General features: G+C 36.5%; 1 protein-coding gene across 10 annotated transcripts in view; it reads right to left on the bottom strand.

The window, feature by feature from the left end:
- The window catches only part of PARD3 (par-3 family cell polarity regulator), a 446166-nt gene that overhangs the window by 12146 nt on the left and 409714 nt on the right, over positions 1–24306 (bottom strand). For all 10 annotated transcript variants that reach the window (XM_084281998.1, XM_084281993.1, XM_084282001.1 and 7 more), the window contains one exon: positions 3714–3834. In XM_084281998.1, coding sequence (XP_084138124.1) covers positions 3714–3834 — 121 coding nt within the window. The remainder of the gene's footprint in view (positions 1–3713; positions 3835–24306) is intronic.

The raw sequence follows: 24306 nt of genomic DNA, 5'->3' as shown, positions 1-24306 counted from the left end.
GTAGTGTTTTCAACTGATTAAATATACTATTTTGTTTAATTGGATTGTTCACTCCCATGATGTTTAGGGTTATAATGCTGTGGTTTTGTTATTGAAGGTGAGGATCTGTTAATTAAGATGTGACTAGGCAAAAATACAAGGTATGGAACAAATTACAATAAAAATCCCCTCACCGCGGGACTGGTGCAAGCAAAGATAAACCTCAGAAAACCCAACACTACCCAGAAAACTAATAAACAAAGAAAAACAGAAAGACAAAAACAGAAACAGAGAGACTCAACTTTGTTGCTGAACAGAAAAATCAACTCCAAAAGGATCTTGCATTGGTTTAAAATTTGCCATAGCAACAGCAAGGGCCTTAAACATTAGCAGACGTACTGTGACTCCATGTAATTCTATATGCCCAAGTACACATTTCTGCAAACCTGAGTGGAATTAACACCAGCAGCATTAAAATGGATAAATCATACTTGATGTTATTTTTCATTCATTTTTTCCCTGTGCAACATCAGTCATACAGTCTTGCCCTTGTAAGTCTTCTTGTACCTTGTTTTTGATACACCAAAAAAAAAAAAGAAAAAAAAAAAAAGAAAAAAAAAAGGCATGTAAGAGGAAAAAAAATCACAAAGACTGATAAAGTTATCTTATAAACAAAAAGCTTTTCCATAAAGCTTTGACTCAACCACAGAACTGCTGGATTTTAGAGATGACTCTCCGTTGCAACAGTTAGTCAGTTATTAAACCTTAACAATGTGTCATTCAAATGGCCTTGAGCAGGAATGCTGCACTGTTTAATAGACGGTGTTGTCTCATTCCAGCACTATCACTTCTCGTGTCTGTTAAGCTGCCTGATGCTGTATGAACTCTTGTAGGCAGTCAAGTATTTTGTTTACTGGCAGGGTAAATACAGCGGGCAAAAAGTCCAGCTCTGTCACATTGCTCATCTACAGAGAAATAACCTTCACTTGACGGGAACAGCCAGAAATGGCTGGGGTTAGGCACGGATCTCTCTGCCACAGATATCGCTCAGGGCCAGCATGATGTAGTGCTCCATGGCACAGAGATCTGTCTCAAAACTCTGGAGGAGTCTGAATGTATTTGTCATAGGTAACTGAGCTGTTGTGTCACAGGACATTAATAGTCTGGGAAGGATTGTAGTTGGTGACGTTCACATGATCATTTTGATAATATATTAGCAGGTTCTTGAGCTATTGAGCTCCTCTGAATATCCTTAGATCTGCCAGATTTCCGTCAGCATCCACACTGCAAACTTTATGTTCATTTACACTTCCTTAAAGTAACCAATAGTCCCACATCACATCAGCACTCTGTTCCCTATCCTCAGTCCTCCCATCATCTTGTTAATGAGAAATGCAAACTACTTATCACCTCATAGCATACACTTCTCAGAGGATGAAAGATTGTTCTTTTGTTTTTTTTTCTCCTTCTATCCAAACCAGGTCAGAGTTGGCTGCTGTCAAGTGGCTCAAGAGGCATCTCTGGATGCAAAGCCTTTTGTTTATGTAGGCTGCACAAGCCATCTCCCTCAGGTGAAAGCATACTTTTCAACAACGGTCCACATACAGGTGCACTTGTCTCTGCTGTGGTTTGTAACCAACAGCTTACAGATGGAGAAGACTGAAAGGAGTTTGATGAATGCACATAAGTATTTTCCTGCATACGTATTATTAACTACTTTTGCATTTTTGTGTGTGTGTCACTGATATTTAATAGTACATCTGGATCTGTTTTGAGAGGGTGTCTTAACAAAGTCCGTCATCTTAGACTAATATGTTAAAGTAATACATTCTCCTTAAGAGAGAGGGTTATGGTTCCTTAACACTGAAATGACTGTGAACTGTTGAAATGGATGAGATCATTGCTTTATCCTTTCCAAGCACTGAGATCTTGAAAGCCTGGACTACACGATGGAAAAAAAAATATAATTCAAAAGTACTCTGGGCCAATTTTTTAAGAGTACATATCTAAAATAAAACATTTGGTCACCTAAATACTTTACAACAGCAGCTCCTACAAAAGCAACAATGAGCTTCAGAATTAATATTAATACATTAAACTGAATTAGTCACTTTGAGCTCATTTGCATGATCTGTAGAAAGGGAGTAAACAGAGAGATCCCATTTGTTTGAATAACAGAAAAAGGAAAGGTCAATGTTCTGACCCACAATTTAGGAAATTATTCCATTCCTAAGGTAATCAGCCTGTCATCCAAATAATTCCCTACTCGCTCATTACAAGAAACTATAATAAAAGCCAAGTTGCCTGTCTAAAGTTGCTATGGCATTTAGATATACAACAATGTGGCCCGTGACCTTCAGTAGTTAAGTTCCCAAGTCTTCAAGAGTGCAAGTTTTTCTCATAGACAGTTTTCCCAAGAACACAGCACAAATCTCTCTTTTGGAGAATAAACAGCAGTTGATATGCATAATGGAAAGTACCTCCTACACCCAGCCCCCTTTCTTCCAAAAACCATTACACTATAACCAAGATGAGCAATCACATTATGTTCACCACATCAAATCAAAAACATCTGGTCATAAAGAAAATGTTTATTTTATTTATTCAATTTCAGAGAAGGTTAAGGGTTTTCTAACATGGGAAGCAAGCCTATATTCCGATACAGCATGTCAGGTCACTTAGGGATACATTTACCTTTGTTCCTCTCCATGCTGCATGTTAAAAATACCACAGTTTCAAGTTGGTGAGCTTAAGATGGACGAGGACGCAACGACTCAACAGGTCAAATTTTTTTCTATGTCCACCATAACAGCAAGCAAAGATACATATGCATGGTAATGTTACCTGGGTTGTTCACAGTGCCCTCAGACAGAGATGTGGATCTTTGGATGTTTCCACCTCAGTCTCCCGTGCATTGTAATGCTAAGTAGCTCTAACATCACCTACGCTCATTTTGGAGATGCGAGAAATTCTACAGCTGTCATGATACAGCTTCTGTTTACTTGGGAATGTGAGCAATTTGTTCACCATCTTTATTATAGAATTTTGAAACAAAAATACAATACAATATTTATCCTGCATTTAAAGGATCCTAATTTAGGATACATAATTGATTAAAAAGCAACAGTGATTCATTCAATTATGTTAAACAAGATAAGCAGCATGGATTTACATAATTGTATCACTTTGCTAGATCAGATTGAACAGGATTTAAATGATCAATTAGGACGTATATCTCAAGACAGAAGAGTCTCAGCTAATGTAAGTGGCAAAGGGGTGTTATTGTGAGGCATGCATCTCTCTTCTTTTTTCTGTGAAAATACATACCTCTTCCTCCTAAGGAAAATAACTAATCATAGAGATATTTCTTCAAAGAAAATACCATCTGCAAGTTTATATGATCTTTCTAAATTATTTATCATTGGTATGTGATTTATTTTTATTTTCCTAGAAAATTTCAGAATAATTGATATTGCTTTTGACATAAAAAAAACGTAGTAACTCACAGATTCAAGGGTCTAAACACAGAGCAAATGATGCTACATGCACAGAGAACAGATGGCTGAAGAAATTTAAAAGTGAAATAAACATCAATGGAACAAAAATGTGGCCAGCAGAATAGGCAGAAGTCTGGCGGCAGAGGACCATAGGTCTGCACTGCCTTGTTCCCAACCAGAGCAGGGAGAGAGGTGGTTGGTGCAAGTTTCCAGATTAGGCACACTATGTACACTTACCCACGGCTGCTCAAAACTGTAAGTACGTCTCCTGTCTTCTACGTCCTCATCTTGTTTTGCTTGCTGAAATTCTTGTCTCAGGCGCTGTATCCGGTCATGATTATTAGGAGTTGATCTGTTGCTAAAAGAAGGAAGATAGAAATGATCAATGTGACTGTAGTTTCCTAGCCAGGCACCACCTGTATGGGGGTACAGACTTAAAAATAATTTCCAGGCATTCAATATAAAAACCTTTATTTATTTTTTATTATGATTAATGTCATTTGACTTATAAACTTCAGACAATGTAAGGATAGGATGAACGAGCCTATTTTTAAAAATCAACAAAAGTTACTGGCATCTTTTCAGTATATGTTGCTCCTTGAAATGAAGAGGAATACATGTTACTGTCAGCCTTAACAAAGAGGAAAATTACAAGAAAAGTGCTAATGATCTCTACTACTGAATAAACATGAAAGGTATTTCTTTCCTATCAATAAACTGTAGCACTGCCACATCTTTATTCCAAATTAATCACAATGTCTGAAGGCCTTACCTATACAAAATTTGATTATTTTTCCCAAGCAATAAGACCTTGTCATCCCTCAGCTCTGTTTTTAACAAGTCTTTTAAGCTGATCAGCCTGAAAGCATCAGAAGGCTCCTGGGCCAGTGAGAAGCCATGCCCCTGGCAGCACCGTGCGCAGGACTGCATTCAGCATCAGACTGGCTGCTGGCTCCTGTTCTGCAGCCGCTGGTGTGCTGGGGAGGGCTCAACCCCAGAGTTACCCTTATGGAAAAAGTACAAGTGAATCCTCAACATAATTTTTTCCCCAGTGCCTATCACAGGTAATCCTTTCTCCATAGCTCAGGTTTATTTGAAACTATGGTGAAATATACACAGGAGTGGTTTATTTCATGGGGCAGAGGGAAAGGGGATTTTTATTAATCTCTGCCATTTTTCCATCTGTGCAGCTCTCACCTGACTCCTACAAACCCCACCATATTTCAATCATGTTAATGTGGGAATCACAGGAAGTCTGACAAACAGGTAATGTTATATCAAGACTAACCAGAAATATTTTAGTCTCTTATTATGTTCTTTTTAAACCCCACATTTTAGTGTTTATTTCAAAAGAGATGATGAGGAATGGTCAGCTCTTATGTTCTTTCGAAAGAGAAAACCATAGAGATGCAATGGAAAACAACTCCATAGATCCCCATTCTGTGATACAGGGCACAATAAAAGAGAGAATTAATATCCCAATATCTTTTCATATATACCATATGAAAACAGATAATTCTGGAGTCCATTTGTGACTGTTTGCCACATCTTTCCACATTGGTAGGTAGAGTAGACTGGAGGACATAGATGTTTGAAACATTACCTTCCAGTCTTTTCAGTGACATTAAATTGAGCTTATCATTGCCTGGTTAGCCGAACAGAAAAATTAGCATGGTTCTAAAATTAGCATGGTTCTAGAAAAGAAGAATTTTTAAAGATTATTTTTTCCTATGAAACAAAAGACAAAGAAAATAAAGGAATTTTTTTTTATTTTTTTTTTTTCCCCCAGTCCGGAGCCTCAAGAAATGTTTTATTTATAGGTTCAGTCAATTCTATATGCAGATTGCCATTTTGAAAAGTACAGCTAAAAGAAAGCTTTATTTATAACAGGTGGAAATGAGACATTATGGCACTTTCAAAATTTCCCCTTCATTGTAGGTGTTTGGCTAATTCTATTTCCTCAATTCAACTTAATTTTGTGGAACAGCTTATCTCTCTTTGCAGTTGTATGTTATGTAAATTCATTCTTTATTGTCAAATTCTGCCCAACTTTTCTATATAAGCATTTGTTTTTTCCCATGCATTGCTATACACAGCACTTTTAAAAATGCAATCATCACAATCCAGTCCAAGATGTGCAAAATATTTCACAATGGTCGGTTGATTTTTAAAAATGGTATTGTTAATCTAACAAACAAATAGTCCAATACATTCTATACACATGGTGTTTTTTACAAGCTACATTGCATTTAAAATTAAGTGTTAATATTTGAGGTGTAAGAACATGTTTGAAAGAGAAATGCCCTTGAACTTCAGTGTGAAATTACTAGCAAAGCACTGTACATAGATACCTTGAAGTACTCAAGCTGATCGGTAAGTAATCAGTCTTTCAATCATGTTTATTTCAAACTCTAAGGGATCACAATGCAAATGTGACACTGGAGTGTCACATGGCATTCCATGGCAAAGAAAAATCTCAAGGAAAACCCTAAAAAGTACTGAAGAAAAGCCTATGCATCATAAGGAACAGACATATTCTACCAGCTCCAAAATGGGCTGTTGGAAGGGTTATTACAGATACGGGGAATTCTGTACCTTTTATAATCATTATTAATTTTGACTTGTTGGATGAAGAGGCCAAGAGAGGCAGGGTCATATCAACAAACAGACTACTAGGATGCAGGTGTTCCCAATGCTTAAACTACCTTTTGACTTTGGCAGATGTATGGTGCAAGTCCTCGAAAGTTTAATTAAATGTACCATGATTTGTTTGAGCTTTTCATTCAAAGGAACTGAAAATCTGAAGGTAAATCCACCTCAAAGAATGCAGGACTACAAGTGGGAAGGAAGGAGGTTAACTTGAAATCCATCCAAAGTTTATTGAAGATTTGACCTACGGTAATGTTAAAAACTTCAACAAAACTGGAATTACAGCAGTCTACAGTAACCACAGCTTGCCTAAACAGTACTTCAGTTATGAACCTTCCCCTAAGCCTACTTAGGAAGTCTGTGGACTTAAAGAAGACAATTAGCACCTCCTAGCATGAGATATAAGCTATGTTTTTCTTCAACATGCTGTCATAATTAAGTGTTCTCAAAAGAAACAAAAAAACAAGGAAAGGCGTTAAGGGGCAAAGTAGATGGGGTTGCAAAGGAGCTGGGTGTCATTGCACCACTTCTCTATTCAATACCCAATTGCCTTCCATCTACAGATGGCGCATTTTACAGTCAGCTATGTTGTGTGCTTTAAAACATACAACCACCAGTATGGGCTAAAAATGCAACTGTAAGCAAGGCTTAGATAGGCAAGGGCTGTCACATATTTCCAGAAACAAGCAGCTGTAGCAATGACCATCAGAGTTTCAGATCATTAAGCAATGTCTCAGTGTGATGTCATGCACTGATATTCAGAGTTGTAATGCTTTCAAAACAGACAGATTTTCAGTGTGATAAAGTAGATACAAACATGCTACTGAACAGGATGACTAAAGCTTTGGAAAAAAATTTATTGGCCTGAAAAAGCACAGAAAAGGGTCTTAACAACATTACCAGGCAGTTACAACATGACTAGAATAACCAAAAGGTTACTAAACAAACAGCGTTCTTTACACCTTGAAATCTTCTAAAACAGATTTGAGCTGTCAGGGACTCTCTGGTCTGACGGGTTGCTTAGATCTCTGGATAGCAGTTATAAAACACAGATGGGTTCTTATTTACTTCAAGCTAGCAAACAAATATCACCTATTTGTACAAAATAAGTTTCTTTCTCTTTGGACAGATAACTTGCATTACTTTAAAAATCAAGAGCTGAATGTGAATCTACCCGTATCTACAGCTACAAAGCAGCAGAAAAAGAGCTTATTTCCAACCCAAGGTAGATTAACGCTGTCCTTACTCTGGTGGCTGTCCATTAGCTGGCACCGTGCACCTTTACCAAAGTGCAGAACAAGTTGACTGCCTACAAAATGGGCCCCTTCCTTCTGGCTTGAGCAGGTTGAAAACAGCACAACAGAAAGCAGAGTGGTGATAATCTAATACAAAGGCTCCTGCTACATTTAATGAAACTCAAACACCCTCTCGGCACGGTGCTTACTCCAAGCAGATGGATTTCTCTTTTTCAGATGGCCCTTGAGGGCGGATAAACAGAAACTGTCAAGTTGTTGCAAAAAACCATGAATGTAAAATAAAATGAAAGTATGCCCTTTACCAGGCTTAAAGTTAGCACCGTACTGCACTGCACAGTCTGCTGGTCTGTTCACCTTAAACAGACTTGTTAATCGTTGCTGACACAGACGACTGTGCCCACACACTGCAGTGTTAATGATGGCTGAGCAGTGATGGAAGTTTCACTCTTTCCTTCCTGCCAGCACATTGGCAGAGCAGGTTGGTCTTTTCCTACAATTTTTTTTTCTATGGCTTATTTTCTGACAGCTAAATACCAGTCCTCAAGCTTAAACTATTGTTGGTCATCTCCTTCCAGTGTGCTACATACAATGATTCTCTGAGACACCAGGGAATCAGTTTTGCATGAACACACTGATATAAACACGTATGGGCACAACACACAAACAGGACTGACCACAGCCAGCGTCATATAGAAGAACTGTTGCATGACTATAGACTCACTACAGTCAGTCTGAGAAAAAATCAGTTGCAGTTAAGCAAGAGATGAAATTTGTTAGGACTACAACTGTAACATGGTGCACTTGTACTTGTAACATGTAAGGAGGCACAGAAAGGTTTATTTTAAACTACTTTTGTTTTTCTTAAGTGTCAAAGAACTTATTGTGAATAAGGAATTAAAAAGTGGAAGAGAAGTGTAAAAAAAAAAAAAAAAAAGTAAAGAAAATGTATCAGTTACAAAACTGCAAATAAAAATAGCTTCTCTGAACAAGCTTCATTAAGTTTTATCAGCTAGTATCTTGGGGTTTTACACTCAAACCACAGGTCATAAATTCACAGTAAATCCCCCATATGTTCACCAAACACCTGAATTCAATTTCTCTTCTAGTTGTAAGAAACTGAATGTGCTGCTCAAATTAATTATGCATGCAAACTTAGCTTCTAACAAGGGCAGCTTCTTGCATGCTGAAGGGTATACATCCTATTTGATTTTTTTTTCCAGATCTTTTTCAATCTTGGCTTATTTCTACTGTTCAGAAGGTTATAAAAAATCCTTCTCTCCTGCCATTGCGTATTTGCTGAAATATGAATGAATACAGAGCATTATATATCTTTTAAAGTCTGCAAGTCTTAAATGCAGCTAAATTCAGGGATTGGCTTAATGTGACAGGTGAGATCTAACACACTACCTGCACACATACCTACACACTTTAGCATATTAACTCCATCAAAACAAAGATTTAAAGCCTAGGATATATGTCAACATATATGAATGTGAAATCAGCTCTTTAGGAAGTTTTATGTCGTTTCCAGTTTACTTTCACAGCGGTAGTCATCAGCTCCAGTACCAAACATACTACAAAGAAGCTCTGCAAGCACCCATATGCACTCGCTTCCTTCAGCGGCTGAAATGTCTTTTCAGATTTTGACATTGAGATTGGTTGATAACTTCACACTAATTTCAAGTGAGTATATCGTTAAAAGTCTAAAATATACATCTATATTCTCAGGGCTAAAAAGGTAGTCTCAAATGCTGTTAATTCAGCACTCGCTTCAGATGTGATAGCCATAAACAACACAGAGGGATAGAGCTGATGGGGAGGTCATTTCACTACAACAGTTTCTTCAAACTCTCTAGACAAAATTTCACTTCAAGTCCCTATGTGACCATTCTGTAGCAGGGCCATCATTTTACAAACAGTGAAATTTGAAGAATGCACCCAAGACCCTTTTTATTGCCACCATCACTCTTCCTTATTAGCCTGTCAGAGCCTGCACACCGGAGACAGAAATCCAGTCTTACTTTTCAGGGGAGTACTTCTACTAAAAAGAAAAGCAGAGATTTTAGGAGTTTGCTATAAACATCTGAAAACAGATACTCAGCTACTGGGTTATCATGCAGTCTAAACCTTCCTTTAGAGCTGTTAGATTTTGCAGATACAAGCTAAGGCAATTTTCAACTACATAAAACTTGTTACAGCTGTTGTTATAGGGTATTGCATTTTTGAAGTTAACAAAAGAGAAAAAAAAAAAAAAAAAAAAAGGAAAAAAGAAAAAAGAAAAAGAAAGAAAAGGGAACACCACATATAACCTAAACAAAAATGTGACACCTAACCCTGAATTTCATATCAAAATATTAGGGAAATAGCAAAAGCACACCTACAAAGATTTAATAAATCATGGGAAAAGAAAATAAAGTTTAAACTTTGATCAAGCTAAGGAAAATTTAGCATTTTTGATTCTATCTGAAATAAAAAGTTCTGTCAGAGGCAGGCGAAGAAGCAGGCTATGATCTTATAAATTTCTTCTCATCCTAACTGGAACAGACAATGCTGGTTCCAGTGCTGTAATGTCTGATAAACATCCACAATTAGTCATCACAGAATATTTTGTGTCAATACAAGGAGGCTTGCCTGGCCCAGTAATACAAATACACTTAACAAAGACCACAGAGTATAAATCCTCTCATGGCCTAGCTGGCCATTCCTGTGCTAACAGAAGGGATCATCGGAGCAATCCCAAGCAACCTTCAGGTGATGTCAGCCATCATCTCCAAGCTAATCCAACTGCTTTGCTGGAAGCTATTTAGGGAGTGCTCTCTCTGATCTCCTCTCCAGATGAGACATAGAGCAGAATTCTTCGTCAGTGGAGCTGCAATAAGCAGTCAGGGAGCAGTAACTTAAAGCGCACCAGCTATTTGCAAAAAAAGACATCTGCCCATAGCCAGCACCACCTGGATAGTGTGAATGTTGTTACATAGGGACAACCCAGCTTACTCCAGCACACCTTACATGACTTCAGCTATGGAAACATGGTGACAGTTTACAGTATAAAATCTGCTTGACAGCCAAACTCTATCCAACATTATCAGGCGGAAAAAAAGCCTGCGTCTTTTCATGGGTGGATCCTGATTGCACCTTTTGATTTGAAGGATGCACTGAAACTGAGTGACTAATATACTATCCTTGTAAATGGTGAAATTTAGTTTCATTCCAATGCCAAAAAAAAAATCTTTAAGAGGCATTTAGGTCTTGCTTAACACACTGACATAAGCTATACTTGAAATATATATATCTATATATATTAAATTGTTTTACTTCTCTTTAACTACAGATAAAAGCTTAGGAAATAGATTTCAGGCTGTTGTAACTAGCAAAATGCAACAGAATGTTTTTGACTCATAAGCATTTGCCCTCACTAAAAATGACATTTTTATTTTTAAGTAACAAATAGAACTATGGTATCAAGCAGTACATCACTAGAGAAACCGTGATGTACAGGCAAAGACATCTCTTTAAAATGCCTGAACATTTAAAAAGATCATACATTACACAAAGTTCACGTGGCATCCACAGTCCCTAGCAGCAGCTAATATAGTTATGCCATAATTATTTCTGTTCTTTAACAGAGAGGCTATTGCATTATAAATCTCCAAATAATATTGTGATTGATTTTACATTACATCTTACTCTAACGATAGACCAATTTCCACGTGCAGAATGAGAAGTTGTCCATTAAAAACAAACAAAAGTGACTGGCCTAAAAATTCCAGGGCTAGGTCAAAGCTTTGTGAGGTTTCAGAAATCTGAAACTTGGGAAAATTCCCTCTGCTAGGAGCATCAGTAGCTGATGAGAAAATCTACATAAAACATAGAGAAATGTGGAATCAATGTTTTATTTTTGACAATAAATAATCTGCAACCTCTAAATAAAACTTTAAATCTGAGCTTATTGTTAAGCATTTCATCAGTTAGTGTCTGTGCGTGCAGTTTCCCCTATGACTCAAGTATGAAAAAATGAAAATCAAAGCTATGACTGATTACTTCAACTGGTGCTTAAATTCACATGGCTGGTGCCTTCTTATGAAGTTGATCGCTAAGATTTATACTGACTAACAAAAAAAAACTAATTAAGAGTTTTAATTAAGTAATATTTATATCTGAAGGTAAAAAATCTTTATGATATCTTGTAAAACAACTGATTTTGGGATAAATTCTTTACAGCATTTTACTGTAAAATGATTTTAAAGATTTTAATAAATTTTAATTATGCATTACCACCGCACATTCTTGATTAACTTAAAACTAGAAATTGCCATAAAGTGATGGTCTGAGAGCTATTAAAAAAAAAAAAAAAAATCTATTCTAAGCAGGGACAGAGAAGAAAAGCACTTGCCTTTTATCAAAAAATTCAGTAGGTTACTCAGGAAATCATCTAGGATTCAGCTTATACTACACAATATATTTGCAAAATATTTCATTTATTTTTTCTCTTGGAAGTGCTGAAAGCATCTGTTCCTCTGGAATTATTTTTTTCAGATGTACTGAGCAGGATGCTCAGTAATTGCCGATGATTTGCAATGTTTTGAAACACTGGATAAGAAATACTGAAGTCTTATCTTTATTATTCTTGGGTGGCTTAGTCTCATCCCAAGCACTGATTTCAGATACTCAAATGTGGGTATTTCTTTCACTGTAGAATAAATACAGTATTTACTTGTAACACCATTTTATTGGTTTACCAAGACAATTAGCCTGATAAAGGTTATAGGAAAGCTAAGCTATTTACCAGGAAAAGGTAAAGGCAGGATTTTTTTCAACCAATTTTATTCATCTAAAAGGTAGGTGTGATGTTAAAACTAGATATCTAGGCCCTTTGTGAGGGAAATATACAGAAATAAATTACTCCAGGGTGGAAATTCACAGCACCTGTCTTAGGATGCAATTACTCACCCTTGAGAGCTCATTAGTTCTCTTCATTGACGAAGAAGTATAGAGTGACGAGCTCAGACTTCAATAGGTAGATTTAGACAACTATATGAGAGCAGATGAATCATACCCTAGATGACTAATTTGGACTCAAGGTAAATGAAAAATTAATTCTCCTGAGAAGGTGTAGTGCCAGCAATGCCTGGTGGAAGGTGATAGTCAACTGGCATGGCAGCATAATCTAACCATTTAGTCCTTAGGCAGGAGAAATAATTAGAATAAAATTTTCTGCCCGTCTGTGATCCATGGTCACTCAGCCTGTCTGTATTTGAGTTCACATACCTATAAATTGGCAAAGTGATTCTGAGAGCCTGCATAAAGTGGGACCAAGGGACATGGTTTAGTGATAGGACTCGGTAGGTCAGGCTGATGGTGGGACCTGATGATTTGAAGGTCTTTTTCAGCCTAGTTGATTGTATGTTTTTGTTCTAATTTACTGTACTACAATTTTACTGATTTTACAGAGTATACAATGCTACTCTTTGTAATTCAAATTTATATTTAATTATATATTTAATATACTTTAGCTTTTGGTTAGCCCTGAAGTAGTCAGTCAGTTGGACTGGAAGGTCCCTTTCAACTCCTTTCTTTTCTTTTTTCTTTTCTTTTCTTTTCTTTTCTTTTCTTTTCTTTTCTTTTCTTTTCTTTTCTTTTCTTTTCTTTTCTTTTCTTTTCTTTTCTTTTCTTTTCTTTTCTTTTCTTTTCCTTTTCTTTCTTCTCTTCTCTTCTCTTCTCTTCTCTTCTCTTCTCTTCTCTTCTCTTCTCTTCTCTTCTCTTCTCTTCTTTTCCTTTCCTTTCCTTTCCTTTCCTTTCCTTTCCTTTCCTTTCCTTTCCTTTCCTTTCCTTTCCTTTCCTTTCCTTTCCTTTCCTTTCCTTTCCTTTCCTTTCCTTTCCTTTCCTTTCCTTTCCTTTCCTTTCCTTTCCTTCCCTTCCCTTCCCTTCCCTTCCCTTCCCTTCCCTTCCCTTCCCTTCCCTTCCCTTCCCTTCCCTTCCCTTCCCTTCCCTTCCCTTCCCTTCCCTTCCCTTCCCTTCCCGTCCCTTCCCTTCCCTTCCCTTCCCTTCCCTTTCCTCTTTTCCTCTCTTTTCCTCTCTTTTCCTTTCTTCTCTTCTATGCTATGCTATGCTATTCTATTCTAGGCTATGCTATGCTATGCTATGCTAATATTTATAGGGGAAAAAAAAAAAAAAGCACAAAATGTTTTAGTTTCTGAAACACACAGACATTATCAGTCTTGCCTGAAATAAGCCAAGGATTGCAACATAACAGCTTCTGTGGTTAAGATCTCCTTGGTACAGATTATTTGTATTTCAACTTTCACATAATATCAACAAATGTTACAAGGTTTTTTCCAGTAACATAATTGCCTTTTTTTTTTTTAGTAAACAGAAAGAAATGAAATATGTATAATAAGTAATTCTACTTAGTAATTCAGATTTATTTTGCATGATATTGACGTTATGTTAGAAAGTTACAATGGTACCGTTTCATGTTGTTATTCTTACAGTCTTCAGTTGATAGTTTCATTTTGACACCATAATGGTGTCTCTGGGGATTTTGATGACAATATGTTTTGACATCATGTTAAAAAATATCCAAACTGATATCACTTTATTTTGTCATCTTTACATAGTTTCAGTTGGATTTCTAACATACTGCTTTACTCTGACACCATTAATTAGGAAGATTTTAGACCTAGTGGCAAGAGCTAAAAAAAAAGTAAATAAATAAATAAAAAATAAATAAAAAGTTTTGAAAATGCTAAACACAGCTGTATAGCATGCATTGCTGCTGTTGAAACTTGTACAGGCCAGATATCCCAAAAATATAACAGATTAGTCACATAATACAGATCAACAGTCAGATCATAAAAACATGAAAATGTTTTTTCTTCTAGAGCTTGATAATAAATTTAATAAATGGTTCTGTAATTCTATTTCAGACACTCCAGGCAGGAGGCCCAGCAGCTAACATGCTGCCACAAACCAGAACCTTCTGTTGCTGTTGGAGTGTCTGACGTGCACACACTTCATGATTCCCTCTATAGAAACCAGAAATTATTTCCTGCATGCTATTAAAATGTGAGATTCCTAATTCATAAGCTTCACTGAAATGGAAATTGCTACATACGTAATTCTAACTGAAGAACAGCAACGCCAGTTCCAATACAGTGCTCTGAAATGCAACGCCAGAGTTGAGCTTTAACTAGCACAAACCTGTCTAGTCCCACTGAATCCAACAAAGCTTTGAGAGTTTACAGGCATCTCTAGATCTGACCAAGAATTTTGAAAAGGTTTTATGGGAAGAAATTATGAATAATTGTGAGTTTGGGGCTTCTTGTTACCAATATGAAATTCAGGGATTGATTCTGAAATGATTTGCTACAAAAATGATCTGGTAAGTTATCCCTGGGCTAAGGATGCATGTCACACCAGTTTGAACAAGTCCACATACAGTAGTATCCCTCATTTTCTTCATTCTGCTATTTACTAGTTCTTGAATCTTCTCTACAATGAATTAAAGAGGAACTCCAGGGAAATCAACACATTACATGTACTAAGTATATTTATTCAGTACCACAGCCCAAGTTCTACTTACCAAAATGATTGCTGATAAAATCTCTAATTTTAAACATTAATGCATTAGATTTCTCTACCATTCAAATCTGATCAAAGGGATTAAAGAATTTCTCCTTTTCCCCCCACTCTTCTAAAGCATAATACTTAATAGAAATTGCTTGTATTATCATATTTCAGACATCAGGCTAGAACTGAGACAATCCCTTGATCCCAGATCATGAATAAAGCATTTAATGGACTGTACTTGTCAAAGGACACGTCAAAGGACACACTAAGCATTTGATCTACACAGTAAACAAATGTCTGTGAAAAACAACCCCCCAAAATAAAAGTTTGCCGTTGCTACTCATTATTTAAAATATTTTCCCCTCATCTCTCATTTCAGGATTTAAGGCTCTAAAGGCATTGCTAGGATGACAGAACCACACTGAAATGAAATTGGAATTTCTCAAACAGTTGATAACAGCAATGTATATTCCAGGGAAACAACTAATTAGTCCATATAAAGTTCATACATGATGACTTTCCTGTAAAAGGAATTAATTGTTACAACACCAGAAACTGTGTAATTATTAAATGAATGACAGAAGGCTATGTTGTACCCTGACATTCTAATTTGCTCCACATTTTCTTCAAGAGATTCCTTGGGGTACTTCCAGGGAGGAGGAGCTCCTGCCAGCAGAACAAAATGAAGCTATAGGAGTGGGAGCATGTGTAACTGTGAACCCAGTTGACCCAAAGAATTTGCTACATACCTACAAAATGCTCTTTCATGATCCCAAAAGACAAGATGAAATATTACAGGCAAGTAACAGCAGCTATTAACATAAGCAATACTGCAGAGCCAGTTCCATTTCATGCAAATTATAGACTTGTTTCTACTGGCACTGGCCATTCTTCATCAGCAAAAAACAAATAGGCTGAACTGTCTGAGACGTCTATATAGAAGAATATGGGTCTTTTTAACAAATGTTTGTATTTATTAAAAACAATGTATAAAATATTTTTCTAACTCTTGAGTTTAAAAGCTCAGTGAATATTCTTTAATTCCCTTAAAAATAGGAATTAAATTGTTTGTTTGTTTGTTTAAATCTTCTTTTCTAAATATAATGATCTTTATTAATGCAATGAGCTGTTACATGAAAGACTAGGGAAATACCAACACAAAACTTCACTGGTATTTGTGATTAATCTCTGAAATAAAGTCATGGTGTAGTACTGCCTCTGTAACCCAAGGGTTGTACTGTAACAGCTCACACTGTATTTTTTTGTCACATGTGACTGCTATGATGTTGTAAATAGGCCAGTAGTATAAGACACCTGACTTACAAGTGGTATAAGAGAGCTTGTGTAAACACTAGCCTTCACTGAAAATGCCTTCTCCCCTACAAAAGGCAACAGAACTCCATGAGTATCTATGGGAATTTTCAAAATGAACTAGGCAAGACACAAGTTCCAGGGAGCAATTTATATTGCTATGATGCTAACTCAGATAAAGTTCAGTTCCCATGAATTTTCCCATTTGAACTGCACAGTGATTTGCTTTTCAGGGAAACCAAACCCAGGAATTTAAGGTTACGTAAGACAAGAATGACATATATCCTTAGAAAGCAGGACCACAAAGATCCGATCTTATTTTCAAATATGCATCAGCTGGATATAAAGGAGGATTGTGTTAGAGCCATTCAGCCCCTCCCTATCTTGGCAGCAGGCAATACTGACTCCAGACACACCTACAGAGGATGGAAAGTCAAGGAAGTCACAGCAGTTCAGGACAGCCTTCATTTCCATCATTTTTGTTGCCACTTTGAAACAATTAGAAGCATGAGCAGATCCCAAAAACCACTCTCCCAAACACAAAATATGAGTTTCTGAGCACAAGATGAAAGACTATCTTACAGGGGAAAAGTGTTTATCCTTCATCATGAAGATATGAAGGTATGAGAGTGACGGAAAAGTGAGGATCAAAGGATCTTTTTTTTTTTTTTTCCCCTCCTAGTCAAGCAATATAATTTTCAAGCCAATGGCACAAATAAAATAATAATAGCCATGAGACTTATATAAGGCCTCCTCCTTTCATTCAGCTGAACCCAAGACAATCAAGGACAGAGACACAAATCTGGTTATCTGATTACATATAAGCAACTATACTTCCCCAGGTTGTGTACAGGTAATGCTTCTTTTGCAAGGATTGTAAAAGCCTATTTTGAGAGAACAATACAACTCATTAGCTCATGGTAAAATAAACCAAAATGGCATGTCTTATTTTGCAGCTATGGCTCTATTACTAGTGCACAATTCAGGTCACATTTTTCCTGACTCTATCACTCCTAGTAAATTACTTGCACTTGATGTAGCGGAGCCATAAAATGTGCAGAAAACAAAACTTTGGCCATTTAATTTAAATCCTCATAATGGCAGGTCAAATTTACGCGAACTCTTTGGCGGATTGGTTCCTTTATTAGTACCCAGTTTAATTCAAATCAGAGTCTTCTATGGAAGATTAATTAAATATTAATCAAAAGTCCAGGGCAGTCTATGCTTCTGTTCCATTAACCTAAATGTGACTCTATACAGAACCACAATGACTTTTTTTTCTGCACCCTATTTTAAAGAAGGGTTGTTTTTTGTTTTTTGTTTTTTTTTTCCATTATGGTGTACCTCCTTGTAAATGCAGACATGCTATTTGCAGTGTGTATTTTAAAGGTCATGATTTCTTTTCCCTTTCCAATTAAAGCTGCTCTTAATCACAATTAAGCTTTCAAGAAACAATTAACAGAAGTCAAAACTTTTCTCCATCAATATGTTGAAGAGATGTACAGCATGCACCCTCTATTACCACTGGTGTCACTGAACTAATTATGTGATGTTAAGGTTCACCTTCTTGGGTGTAAATTTTGGGTTAAGTTGACACTAAAAAGAAACATCAATTTATTAGGAGATAAAACTTGTTCTGCAGTAATGGAACAGCTGTGTATATAAATTTATTGCAGCTTAATGTTCTCACACATAAAGCAATTAGAGCTTTCTGACAGACAGACTTGCTAAGTATAGTGTGTAGCATATAGTAATATGCAGTTACAGGCACAACATATTTAAGATTGATCATATATATTCTGTACAGTAATATCCACTTCTCCAGCCTCTCCACCCTAGATGTGTTCTTAATTAGCATAAATGTATTCTTATAGTCACGTGAAACTCTCCTCTGTGGAGAAACCTTTTCATGACATGTCATTTTACTCATGGACACCTCTGTGCTATATTTGGCTTCTACATCTGTAGGAATAGATATGGTCTGGTTCCTTTAGGCAGGCTTAATTTATTTATTTATTTTTCCACACAAAGGATAATGAAGGAAATAATGTCATCAGACTGGTCTAAAAAATGTAAAAGTAAAACCATATACAGTGTTTAGAACAAGCACCTTTACTTATAGAACAATAGAGTATAAACTCATGAAATAAACTGCATCCATCCAGCAGCATTTCCTCTCATCACGTGCTCTCTGCTACCTTTAGTTGCCATCAAATAGCCTTCAGGATATTTTTCCTGCCTTCCCATCTTCCCTACAAGATAATTGCAATTAGCTTAAGCCAAAGACTGTGGTTTTGAGAATATTCATCAGGAAGACTAGAAATGGAAACTGAGCATTATGGAGCAGTTGTTTTCCAGACTAATGGTATATGACACCTTTCCTAATCTTGGAAGCTTGGGATATGTTAGATATTGAAACATTTCATTCTTCAATTACCTTAAAAGAAAAGAGGTTATAGAGAGGTGGGGATCAGGCTCTTCTCCCAAGCACCAAGTGATAAGATGAGGAGATAAGGCCTCAAGCTGCGTCTGGAGAGGTTTAGGTTGGATATTAGGAAAATTTCTTTACTGAAAGTGTTGCAGCATTGGAATAGGCTGCCCAGGGAAGGGACTGAGTCCCTGGAGGTCTTCAGGAAACATGTAGATTTAGAACTTGGTAGGCTGGTTTAGTGGTGGACTTTAGCACAAGGTTACAGGTTGGACTAGATGATGTTTGAGGTCTCTTCCAACCTGAAAGACTCTATGATTCTGTGGATAAGTGGATAATTGAGATAATAATTTTCCAGCTGATGGCAAAATATTTAGTACTGATTAGACTAAATGGAATTTTCCAAAAGAAATTTCTGAAAACAAACAAACAAACAAACAAACAAAAATGCACCAGAATTTCGTAATATGTGGAGGTACAAATGTGTTATTTGCTTTTACTTCAAAAATTCCTAAGAAACTGACTTCCTGTTTATTTAATAGTTCAAAGCTGTTCCTTGCCTGATTTCAACACATTTACTCATGAACAAACACATGTACCTTATACTATACCTCACACTCATCCTTCATTTTAGTACATTCATACTATGTTTGCATTTATATGCAAAACTATTGGCTGACTGATGTGATGCATCAGTTAATTGGAATTTCTCTGTTACACCTTTCAAGAGTCATTTCTTAAATCTTTAGTTAGAGAACTAAATCAAATGACTGGGAGATTAGTGTTGTAAAATAACAGCATGACTTTTTTAGGCTAGGATTCTCAAAACTGTTTCAGATAACTACTGTGTTTCATCCTAGGTTGGAGATGATCTAAGTGTTGGCTGCTGTAGAGAAGTGCTGCTTTCCATAGCTCAATATTCCCATCTCAACCTTGAGCCACAAAGCACTCATGAAATCACATGGCTATCCAAATCAAAGAGCTGAATGAAAAATATTACTTATTTTCTTTTCTCTTCTTCCTTTACAGGATTTGTTTTCAGAAAGATCTGTTCCCTCTGACTGTGAGCAATAGCATCAGAAAGCACATGCAACATGGGACACAGGAAAAAGCAGAGATTTTTTTTTTTCTTTTTTCCTTCACAGGAACTGCTCTCTGTGGTATTACACACCTTCTGTACATCAACAGAAAGGGATGTTAAACTCTCCTGGCAGCCTTAAGGAAGCCGGGGTTAAAGCAGAAGAGGAACTTACCAGAGTAACTCTGCACTTACAGGAAAGAGGAAACTCTGGAAGCACACTTGGTAGTATGAAGTCAACAAATCAGTGCTGAGATGTTCAGAGTTCATTTAAAATTGAAATCATTAACAACAATTAAAACTGAAATTTATAAAGTAGAAAGATTGGCAGGCATCTACTTTACATATGTACTTTATATAAATTACACTGCAGTTATTTTTCTTTGCCAAAACAGCAGCATGAAACCCACTCTAAAAAGAGGGAAACTGCACAGCAAAATAGGTAACAACTTGAGCTTTGATATTGCCATTATCATTCTGTCATCAGAAATGCATGATAACTCGATGCCAGGATAACAAGATTTTTCATTTCACTGTCATTTCTGCCTTTGTCTCTGAGATGTGACACAGGTCAGTGAATCTGAGCACAGAGCAGAAGTCAAGAATTTTCAATTCTGACAACTCTGGAAAAGCTATTCTTAACCTCTCCCTGTGGCAGCTTTAGGAATCGCTATCTGAAAAATCCAACAATATTAGAGGGGTGCTCTAAAGACTAATGGTTCTGCAAGAACCCTGAAGATGAAAAACTGACAACAGCTTAAATATTCTCAGTCAGAGCATGTTTGTAGCATACAAATTGAAAATAACTGACAAAAAAATGTTATATTCACTATTATCGTTATAAACAAATTTTGAGCTACTATTGACATGTAAATCCCTTATTAAAAAACTCTTCCTATAAATTAAACCATTTATGCAGTTCCAGACAATTTGCTCAGGGAATAATTCATTTTTAACAAACTTTTTAAAAAGTACACCCTACCTAATGTTTCTTTCATTATATAAATAAAAAACTAAATTATGAAGCAATGGCTTCTTTGTTGTTGTTTCTTTCTTTTTTTAAAAAAAAATATATATATAAAAATTCACCTATCCACCATACTAAATAGATTCCTTTTCACTGTGCTGACAGCTGTTTCCCAGGTAACCAACATAGCGAGAAGTTGACTTCAAGCAGTGCAAGGGAACCAGTACTCACACCCCTAAATTTACATGTTTGGAGGAGAGCTTTGTAACTGCTGCTCTGTCCCCAGTGCCCCTGGCAGTCAACAGGAGCTGAGAGTATCCAGCAAGTAATGGAATAAAGCTCATCAGCAGTCAAAAAATACCCACTAAGGGTGATTTTATATACAGAATTGTAAATGCTAATGGCAGTTGGAAATTAAAATTATTCTCAGTGGTAAACCAGCAGGGTTAGACTTCATATGAGCTGTCACCTTTTGCAGGTTTGGTTTGCTTCTTCCCTTTTCCACAAGAGAACCAGGAGAAAAGCAGCACTTATTTTACTGTTTCTTTCCATAATCAGAAATCATTGTCCCTCCTAGTTTCTGAATGCATCTGTTTAATATACCTTACTTGCTAAATCAGATGTGATCTGCTGTCAGTCAGCAGTCCCCTGGATTGAGTGGTCATTGTGGTACACACAATTCTATATCTGGTCATTTTTTGCCCAGCTGTTTTTTGCTACTTTGTACTAATTGAAAACTGAATTATTCTGTAAAGCACTGGCCACACTTTTTCAGTTCACCATTACTCTGGGTTTGGACAATTACTTTTTAGATCCATGCCACCTGACACTGTACAGAATACAGATATTCCCTACAGAAAGAGCCAAGAAAGAAGTTTAAATATTGAGCAGGGAACTAAAGGAGTAGGATTTACCCTATAGTGATTGCTTATTTTAAGATAATAAAAAATCTGTATCTTTGGAAAATTTGGTGCTAGATGAAAGTGGGAAGTATTGCTGATCAGCCAGTTCCTAATAATGCCTGTTATGAAAAAGCTATTAGGCCTAGGCAGGTTAATTTTTATGAACAGATGAATACACTTTTTTTGTTATTATTTTTTTCTTTCCTCTAGAAACTCAAGCATTACTACTCCACTTTTATTATGTTGGAGTGTGGGTTTACAGACCCAGAAAATGGGATGATCTCAACTATTATGTGGTAAATGCACAATGCCACAGATGTGTGAGCATATGTGCACACACACACTCTGCAACACAGGAAAACAGTCGAGTCTTTGACAATTTTTTCAGCATATATTTTAAAATAAAATCAGGTTTTGATGTGTAGAACACCAAGTTGTTTGCTTAAACTGCTCATCTGTTTAGATATTCAGGCATCCTAGAACTTCCTATTCCTAAATGCATTTCAGACAGTGTTTGTTGTTGTTGTTGCTGTTGTTGTTGTTTTTCCCAGTGTTAACACAGTGGTCTCTTAGAGTTAGCTGTAATTTAATTTTCTTGTTCTTCTAGTGGTGGATCTGACTGTGCTGTGTCTTTTCACTGTCCAAATATATCTGGTTTTAAAATTGATTGATAATCTTTTCCCTTTAATAGCCCATGAAAGATAGACCGACCCCTTTCAAAGTTAAAATAAATATAATCACAACTACTCAAGCTCCATCCAGAAAGATTCAATGATACCTCATATCTAAACAAGCATGGATGGCAGTTCAATTATTCTGTGCAGCTATGCTCCAAACAGGTTGGATTTTCTTACTGAAACTACACATTTTATGATGTCTGCCACAAAAATTCAACCAGAAGTAAGTATATGCTGCCTCATGAATGCCCAGTAGTGAGTTTCCACAAAAGGCAATATCAACATACAGGGTTGATATTGACATGAAATAAATAAATAAATAAATAACAAATTAAAATTAAAATGTATCTTTCAGGTAGTTCCAGTGCATTATTAAACTTTGCTCATCAACAAATTCTACCATCAAAATATTACACTGTCAAAAAACAATTAAAATCTAACAACAATTGTGAGAAATTAAATATATATATATATTATTTCTCATTTGTAGAACTGTGTGGAAGCCATATGAAAATATATGGGGAAAGCATACATTTTCAGTACTGCTGTTCAAAAAGAAACTCTATTCAGAAATAATAGGCAATTTATGCTTTCTGAAATTAGCTACAACAAAGTGAGTAATTGCTGTGCGAGCCATACAACATTTTACAGACTGTGTTCTTCCTGTGAATGAGATCCTGAGATTGCTTTAAAAGGTGTAATCTTCTGCAATCATTTCTGGTGCTCAAAGCAATTGCTTTTCAATGGGAAAAGCAAGTAGGAGAACAGCAGTATCCAAGAGCAGAGTTCACTAGTTTGTAAACCTTGACCCTTCGTATCACTCAGTTATTGACCAAGTTGGTAAGAGGAGTGTTGCGATTAAATTACTACAACCCTCATTTTAAATGGCATGAAATACCATGAGGCCTGGTAAGCAGAATTTTAAAAAGAAACTTGTTTAAGGTCTGATCCGTTCATGAGGACTTTTCAGTCCTCTGTTCTAATGAGGTGAGTTTAGTACAAGTGCAACGCATGTAAGGGAGATGAGAAACAAGAAAGAAATGATGCAAGTCCCCCCTCCCTTTCCAGCAGCAAGCAAAGGGCAGCTCTGATGGAGAGGGGGAGTTGAGAGAAAACCGATTAAGGGTGCTCAGGGGAAGCCTCAGAGAGGCAGGTGGTGCTGCTGTTGCTGTTACAACAGTGTTGAAAGTCAGGAAAAGGAGCCGCAGAGTAAGAACATATGGTAATAGAGCAAATTCGCTGGATGGAATGTGTATTTTTTCCCTGCTTACTCCCTCTCAAATAAAGACTCCGGTTTTATGTGTCAGAGACTTTAAACAATAATAGGCCACTGCAGGAGGGAAATGTTAATGACAGTAGTATGAAATAGCTCTTTCTGGGTAAAAGGAGGGTTTTTTGGCTATTTACTGCAGGCCAATGCACACATCTGCTCTTCATGAGTTAGATCCATGTTTTTGCCTTCCATGGCATCCGACCACCTGCCTTCTGCAGGCAGAAAGTCAGTGGAGCTGGATAATTCTTAGCAGTACTGTAGGATGCTGGGGAGAGGGAATGGAAACAAATCAAGCATGGCAGTGAAAATAGGCTCAGAAATCCTTGGTCGTGTATTAGCTGGTATAAATGCAGAAAAGAGATTGTCCAAGAAATTTCTGACTTATTTAAGCTCTTATTTTCTTCTACATACCAGGAAGGAAATTAAAAGAAGAGGATTGTAGATAACTCATGTGGGAGAAAGTGATTTTTGGAAGAGTAATCTGATTTAGAGAAGAGCTAAGGGAACTTCAAGGGAGAAAGAAGAGGGAGGAACAAATACGATGTTTATGGAGATACCAAGAGATTTAAAGAATGATTAAGTATTTACACACAAATTTGAAGGGAAAATGGATGATGATAAAGATGTAACACTAGTACTGGAAAAAAAATCCGGGAAAAGAGGATCACCTCACTTAAATTTTAGACACTTAAATGTTGGAATGAAAACTTGTCAGTTTTT

Source organism: Netta rufina, assembly GCF_964035555.1.
Source record: "Netta rufina genome assembly, chromosome: 2".
Taxonomy (NCBI): domain Eukaryota; kingdom Metazoa; phylum Chordata; class Aves; order Anseriformes; family Anatidae; genus Netta; species Netta rufina.
Note: the sequence above shows the minus strand (reverse complement) of the source record. Positions and strands in the feature narration are given on the sequence as shown.